Genomic DNA, 8,014 nt, shown 5'->3' on the forward strand with positions numbered 1-8,014 from the left:
ATGCAAGAATAGTACCTATAATAAAAGTGCAATATGCTAATTAGACCGGACAGCCGAACAACCTTTCGGCTGTCCTTCCAGACGACCTTCTGGACGAAGCTGGGGTTGCGAGGGCCAAGCCCTTTGCACGAATTTCAAGCATCGGGTCTCTAGTCTACATATAAAAGCCTAAGTGACTGTTCAGCCGTTTGACCAGTAACTATGACATGCACTGACCACCAGGGGGCAGACACTCAACACACAGGTATGGAAACATGGAACAGACTGATGAATCTCAGAGGGAAGGGGGAGGGATAGGGGGAGGGTGGGGAGAGATTAACCAAAGTTCTTATATGCATACTAGAGGCCCAGGTGCACCGGTGGGGTCCCTAAGCCTGGCCCGGGGATCTGGCCAAAACCGGCAGTCCGGCATCCCCCAAGGGGTCCTGGATTGGGAGAGGGTACAGGCCAGTTCAAGGGACCCCACGGGTGCACCCACTGGGCCTCTAGTGTTTAATAGTACGTTCCAAGCCCGAGAACTAAAACAGAAAAGAAGGATGTGCCCTACAGAAATGAAACCAGTAAAGTTAGCCAAGTGCTAGAAGCTTCTGTGCAGAATGTTCCTTTATGATTTCTAGCAAGAAGCTTGTCCGGATGGGAGAAGTAACATAGGCGGCCAGATCTCCTGCTTCATGGTTCCATTCCCACGCGCCAGACCCGCGGAAGATGTGTAGGCGCAGGGGTTCTGCCTCTCAGCTACCCAGGCTTCAGGTCACTAGAAACTAAGTTGGAGAAGTGATCTGATTGGCTAAGAAACAGGTGACGCACATTCCTCAAGCCCAATGAGAGCCGGCCCCCCTACGACAGACTCAGATCCTGCTTTCCGATTGGTCCTTAGTTGCGGAAACCCACCTCCGGCCGGAACCCGGGCAAAGATGGCGGCGGCCAGGTGGTGGCGGCTGGTACCCCGCGGTCCCGGGCGGTCAGTGCACTCCGCGGCCCAGGCCGCCGTGGGGACCCCGGACATCCCCGGCGCAGAGGGCGCGGCGGCCCCTGTGGCCCGCTACCCGCCCATCGTGGCCTCCATGACGGCCGACAGCAAGGCGGCCCGGCAGCGGCGAGTGGAGCGCTGGCAGGCGGCGGTGCACGCGGCCCGGACGGCGGACGAGAAGATCCGCATCCTCACCAAGATGCAGTTCAAGAAGTACGTGGTTTACCCGCAGACCTTCGCGCTCAACGCCGACCGCTGGTACCAGGGCTTCACCAAAACCGTGTTCCTGTCGGGCCTCCCGCCGCCCGCCGAGCCCGGGTCCCCGCCCTCCGAGTCGGGGTCCCCGCCGGCCGAGCCCGCGCCCCCGCCCGTCCCGGACCTGGCGACCCTGCGCGCAGCCGCGTGCGACTGCCTCCTGCAGGAGCACTTCTACCTGCGGCGCCAGGGGCGCGCGCCCCTCTACCAGCAGGTGGAGGCCGTCGCCTCGCCCTTCCTGGACCAGCTGGTGGCCGCCCTCATGGGCCTGCTCAGCGAGCACAACCCGGCCCTGGCCACCGCCGCCCTCGGTGAGCCCGGGCCTGCCACGCGGGGCGGGGGGCGGGCGATGTCAGGGCCCACGCCGCCTCCGATGTGCCCCCTCTTCATTCCTCTGTCCGTTTTCCCGGTCCTTGGACTCCCAGCTGGGGACAGCGCGGTGCGGCAGCGGTCACTGCGCTGGGAACCTGCAGACTGGGCGCTGCCACCTGATGGTCCAGCCCTGGGCTGGGCGCCCGGGTTCCGCGGGACTCGTGCTTGCTGGGCCGGGTGAGGGTCCCGCCTGGTGACCGGCCCACCCAGTGGGAGAGCTGTGCTGGCTCAGCCAAGGGGTTCCTTTCCGCTCGCCCACCAAAACGTTACCTGATCATATGTCAATGTAGGCACCACTTTTAGCGTTCACCTTTCTCGTTTTCAAAATGAGATTTAGGGCCAGAGTACTTTGTCCTGGGATTGAACAGACGAAAGGCAGTATTGGTTGAAATGCCTAACATGTACGTTCACTCAGTACTTAATTGTGTGCCTGGCCCTGTTCTGCATGGGATATGTGCCAACTAATTCATCCTCACAATGACTGTGTACAGTAGGTAGCATGGTGTTATAAATCAGAGCTAAAGCAGGCGCAGGGATGTAAAATGTGTCCACTCAGAAGAGCCTATGGCTGATTTGGTGGTCAGGAGTCAAACCCAGCCCTTCTGGGTTTCCAGTGAACAGTCAGCAGCTTCTCCGTGCAGACATGAGAAGCAGTTAACGGGGAGACAGTTTTAAAAATTAGTGTTTCTGACGTGTCCCTCGTTTTGTGCCTACCACACAGTAGGCATCGTAGTGAATGTTGATTGAGCTGATGCTATCCCTGGAGGTGTGTGCTCCCTGAATCTTGTAAAGTGCCTTACCTCCCCTCTCAGCGGGGAAGGGAGTGGTGTTGGGGGCTTCATGGACTTGGACTCCTGACTGATGGCCTAGGAAAACTTAACCTCAAGACTCAGGGTCCTTTTCTGTAACACTGATGATAACAGCTGTGCATACCTGTCAGCGTTACCGTGACGATTGAATTAGCCATTCACAAGACAGCTCTGACTCCTGTTAAGCTTTCTGATGTGTTTACTCCTGTTCTTGTAATTGAGGAAACGCTTCAGTTACAGTGTTTAGTGCAGTGATGGCACAAGTAGACAACACTTAGTTGAGCCTTATAGTTAAGTCATGATCATTTAAGTTAAATTACCACATAATCCAGACTGTCTTATAGAGTCATTTTGATGTGTGTGTTTTTAATTAGCACACTTATTTTTGAGTTCTGTATTGCTGAGTTTAGTATTCTAATAATAACCAAATGTATCTAAGTGGTAAGAAAGTTTTGAATATCTTTTGGTAGATTGTAAACGCCCGGTTCACTTTTACTGGTGTCGTGGTGAAGAAATCATTGTTCATGGTCATCGGAAAGGTCGCGTTGATGCTGTGAGATACCAAATAAATGATACACCACACAACCAGATTCGAATGTCCAAACAGCTGCCAGAGGTGAGGATTTACTGCATGTGTACCTGTTGCTGTCGGATGTGGAAATGTCATAGGCAGGCTAGGTAAAGGGCGTGGTAGGGTAAAAAGGTTTGGATGGATCCTACGCCTTTTCAGATTCACTCAAATGCATCTCTGAAATTCTTTTTCAGCTTTTTAACCTGCTGTAGTATATGTATTCCCCAAAGGACAGATAATCATTTTAAGTGAGGTTAAGGCATCAGTGTTCAGGAACATACAAGTCTTTATTTTTTTCTTAATATAAAAATATGAAAAATGGATAATAGTTTATGATTATAATTTACAGTACCTCCACTACCTAATCACAAATCAAGGCATTTATTACCGTTATAAACATCATTTTATGTACTTACAGTTCTTTTGGAGAAAATAAGCATATTTTAGTGTTGTCTATGTGTTCATATCAGGTTGGTACATATTTCCTTTAAAAATACAGATAGTAAATATTTTAGGCTTTGGGGGCCATAAGTCTCAGTTAGAACTGTTCATCTCTTCTTATAGCCATGCACCATATGAAAATGAGTGTACATGGCTGTGTTCCGATAAAACTTTATTTGTAAGAACAGGTGGCTGGTTGGATTTGGCCCATCATTTTGCAAATCATCTCATTTTAAGATTTTAAGTCTATAATGAATATGAGTAAAATATACTCGTGTTGCTGTGAATCACTTATGACTTTTCTCTTTTAAGTTTGTGCCGCTGGATTATTCTGTACCTATAGAAATTCCTGTTATGAATTGTAAGCCAGACAAACTTCCATTATTCAAACGACAATATGAAAATGCCATATTTATTGGTAAGTTTCTCTTCTGATGTATTGTGCCATAAATGTGTCCTAGGTGTTTTGTACAAATTTGCATAATTCTTGATGACCCAAGGTTTAGATAGTCTATCAACAATGTAATTCATAGTCTCAGGTTCTTGCAATATGCCTGAAAATTGGGAAGAAAATATTCTTTCAGCTCACCATTTAAAATTTTACTTGTTTCCACTGAATTAGCAATATTTAACTTTAAAATATAGTGATAATTATAGGGTTTTGTTGATGTATTTATAGGAAAAGTAATTTGTGTTTTGTTTTGTTTTTTTTTTCAAAAGTAAAAAGTGTAGAACTGGGCTTGAGGCAGTGAATGGCTTTTTTACAAAAGTCTGCTGTTTGTTTTACAGTGTGAAAACCACCAGGAACATAAAAATTAATAAGGTCTGACATCTGCCCTTATGCAGTTTTTTTTTTTTTTTTTGCTGGTTTTTTTCCTGCGGAACATTTTAAGAAAGCTGCTTAAACTGATCCTCCAGACCTATTATATCAGCCCCTTCTCTGTCACTAAGTCTTAGAGAGTGAATAAGGGGGACTTTTGACTTTACCACTAAAGTCAAGAATGTCAACATTTTATAAAATATTGGTAAAGGGCATGGTAGGGTAAAAAGGTTTTCTTTATTTAAAATGTAGTATAAGAACCAATTATATTTTTAAAATTAGGAACAAGCTATGTAATTTTTATATTAAAATAATAAAGTAAGTTTTTGCCCTGGCCAGGGGGCTCAGTTGGTTGTAGTGTCATTCGGGACATGAAAAGGTTGCAGGTTCCGTTCCCAGACAGGGGACATACCGGGATTTCAGGTTTGATCTCTGGTCAGGGAAGGTGTGGGAGGCAGCCCATCGATGGTTTTCTCTCACATTGATGTTTCTCTCTCTCCCCTTTTCCTCTTTCTAAAAATCAATGGGAAAAAAAAATATCCTCAGGTGAGGCTTAGAACGTAATAATAAAATAAAATTAAATAAAGTAAGTTTTTAAAGTCATGAAGTATTTATCTCCTTTTCTGAATATAAGAACAATGATGAAGCTCCTTAGTTATGACTAATGTGTTTGAAAAACCGAAATAATAAGAATTTTTAATCCATTTTATATATAATTTTTTTACTTATCCTATTTATAGTGAGTGACTTGGTGACAGCTAGCAGACTACTTCCGTGTGAAATGTAACTTTATTACAATAAATACATAAACTAACCTTCCCACGTGTGTGTGTTGAATACTGATCACGTGATGGGTAGAGGAGGGGTGGGTTTAGAGAAATACTGAGCACATGTGCTCCAGGTGTTCTACATGTCATTTCATGTCACATGTTTCTCTTTTGCTCTTCAGGCTCAAAGACGGCAGATCCGTACTGTTATGGTCATACCCAGTTTCACCTGTTACCAGAAAAATTAAATAGGGAAAGGCTCCTGAGGCAAAACTGTGCTGATCAGATAGAAGTTGTTCATAGAGCTAATGCTATCGCAAGCCTTTTTGCTTGGACTGGAGCACAAGCTATGTATCAAGGTAAAATGATGGCATTGTTGGAAGATACCGCACGTTTAAAAAATTTAGTAGTTCATTTCCTTGGTTGAGTCTTAACATTTCGAAAACTTGCATTACCACAAAGCATATTTGTTTTAAAACCCCTAATTAAATATTTTACATATGCAGTTGTCAAATGGCACTTGGGTAGTGACGTGATCTGTTATGTTGACCACTTTGTGTGACTGTATTTTTTCTGATGGTGTTGTCGAGCATTTCAAAGACTATAGAGCCCACTAGTCAGCTCTGTAGATGACAGCAGCTTTCTGAAGCTAGGGAAGGAAATGCTGTGGTGGATTAAGTGTTAGGTTAAGTCCTAGCTATTCTTTATCGTTTATTTGAAGGCCATATCTAGGATGTGGATTAGGGGATTGTTCATTCAGTAAATAGAGAATGTTTTTTATGTATCAAGCACTGTTGGCCTTGGGGATAAAGTACTGGATATGACAGGCAAATCTTACTCTTCTGGAGCTTACAGTGAGGAGAATAAAGGAGAATAAACAGGTAAGGTTTTTAGGTAGTGGTAATACTGCAAAGAACATTACTAGATAGATAAGGGCTAGAACGATTTATGAGGCACAGGTTTAAATGAGATGTTGGGCAGAATCTCTGTAAACATAATAATTCAGAGGAGGACTTGAGAAGAATGAACAGAAACTGAATGGTGAGGGGCTGCTGCCCAAGTGTAAGCTCTGGGAAAGACACTTTGAGGCAGACAGAATGGCAAGTCATATCGGAGGCGGAACAGACTCGAGGTGTTTGAGGACCATGAAGGCTGATGAAGAGAGGAGGAGCCAGAGGCCATTTCACATAGGACTTCTAGAGCCCGTTTGAGGCATTTGGATTTCATTTTAAAACCTGAAGTGATATAATATATAACGAGTTTAATCCTATATTAGTACCCAGGAGGAATTTTAATACAGATTTCATTATTGCCAAGCCCACCTTTTTCCTTTTGTATATATTTTAACCTTATATTCACAATTGTTGACTTGTGTTTCTATATTAGAAACGGGAGAGGAATTTATGTTGAAGATCTGTTTATTCATGAAAGATAAGTACTTTTTGCAGTATAATTCCATATTTTAGCAACATTAGTTATTGACCATCTCATTGCAGCTGGTATAAAATAAGTGTGGGGAAATAGCTGTGCCTGGTCCTGGCATTAGGGTTTTAAAGTATTAAAGCCAGTCAGCCTGGATAAGAAGCAGTTGGAAAATTGAGTAGTTCAGTTTAAGACAGCCTGGCTCCTTATCACATAAGACTCACTAAGTGAAATGACAGCAACTCATAAAACCAATTTTGAGATACATAAAGGAAGACACAGAATTTGTATGAGGACCTGGTTGAAGTCCTTAGAAAGGTGGTTTTTTTTAAGGTATTTTTTTTTTGGAGATGTGGTGAAATAAATGGCCTTCATGGTTATTGGATGATAGATGTTACTGGTATGGTGAGCAATGATGTAGTTAATACCAGATGCAGGGAGATCTGCATAGATACAGAGCTGCTCTTACAAGAAGTGAATTAAGGTTGAAAGCAGTTGAAGACAGAAATTGTTGAAAAGATGTATCGTGAGTTAGGGATACTAGATGTGATGAAATAATTTTTGATGAGATCTTTAGGGAATTGGCAGGTAAAATATCTAGGTTTTAGCAGATATTCAATACCCCTCTAATACATATATTTTGTTTGGGCTAAATATATGTTAGTGTAAATTTCAGTATAACTTTCTTCTCTAGGATTCTGGAGCGAAGCAGATGTCACTCGACCTTTTGTCTCTCAGGCCGTGATCACAGATGGAAGATACTTTTCTTTTTTCTGCTACCAGTTAAATACTTTGGCACTGACTGCACAAGCTGATCAGAATAACAGTCGTAAAAATATATGTTGGGGGACGCAAAGTAAGCCTCTTTATGAAACAATAGAAGATAATGATGTGAAAGGTTTTAACGATGATGTTCTACTACAGATAGTTCACTTTCTATTGAACAGACCAAAAGAAGACAAATCACCGCTGTTGGAAAAATAAGAAGAAACATTTGACTCAGGACTTTGGGAACCCTTACATTTTACTAAAGCAACAATAAAAAGAATTTTAATGACAAGACTTGTGTCTGCCACATATTAAATGCACTGATTTTGAGACAAGCATTTCTTATGTTAACCTGTGATTAACATAATCCTCTCATTCTGCTCAAAACACATGGTGGAAAGATTTAATTTTAGATATAGTATGTTGATGTAAAAGTAACTTTATATATGACTAAGTGATGAGATTGATTAAGCTTTCTTCAATCCTGGTATTGCAAGTGATTATAAAGGTAATATAAGGTTACTAATTCAAATGCTTATGAATATATAAATATTTTGTTAATACTTTTCCTTTTTAAAATGTTTTTGTTAACATGCTAGTAGAATTTTCAGAGTCCTATTCAAACTCCTTTAAAACATACACATTATTTTGCAAATATAGGAAACTCAGTCCCAGGGAAGTTGAGTGACCTTTCTAAAATTAACATGATTAATAGCATAATGGATGAATTATATGCAATTAAGTGCTAGTACTTACCAGTAATGTTCACATATTTCAGTTAGTGTTATTTGCTCTAAGATTAGGACTATGTCTGCTATG

General features: G+C 42.7%; 1 protein-coding gene across 3 annotated transcripts; it reads left to right on the forward strand.

The window, feature by feature from the left end:
• The first annotated feature begins 886 nt into the window (after positions 1-886).
• MRPS30 (mitochondrial ribosomal protein S30) lies at positions 887-7,489 on the forward strand. Of its 3 annotated transcripts, none has more exons than XM_023759384.1 (5): positions 887-1,536; positions 2,877-3,022; positions 3,731-3,836; positions 5,188-5,364; positions 6,392-7,113. In XM_023759384.1, exons 1-5 carry the CDS (start codon positions 915-917, stop codon positions 6,469-6,471), a joined length of 1,131 nt encoding a protein of 376 aa, XP_023615152.1. In that variant the 5' UTR covers positions 887-914; the 3' UTR covers positions 6,472-7,113. The 3 variants fall into 3 exon arrangements, with proteins under 3 accessions (XP_023615152.1, XP_023615151.1, XP_006095448.1); XM_006095386.3 differs by lacking the exon at positions 6,392-7,113 and adding an exon at positions 7,122-7,489 and having other exon boundaries at positions 897-1,536; XM_023759383.1 differs by lacking the exons at positions 5,188-5,364; positions 6,392-7,113 and adding an exon at positions 7,122-7,489.
• The last annotated feature ends 525 nt before the right edge of the window (positions 7,490-8,014 follow it).

This window comes from Myotis lucifugus, unplaced genomic scaffold (genome assembly GCF_000147115.1).
Source record: "Myotis lucifugus unplaced genomic scaffold, Myoluc2.0 scaffold_153, whole genome shotgun sequence".
NCBI classification, from domain to species: Eukaryota; Metazoa; Chordata; class Mammalia; order Chiroptera; family Vespertilionidae; genus Myotis; species Myotis lucifugus.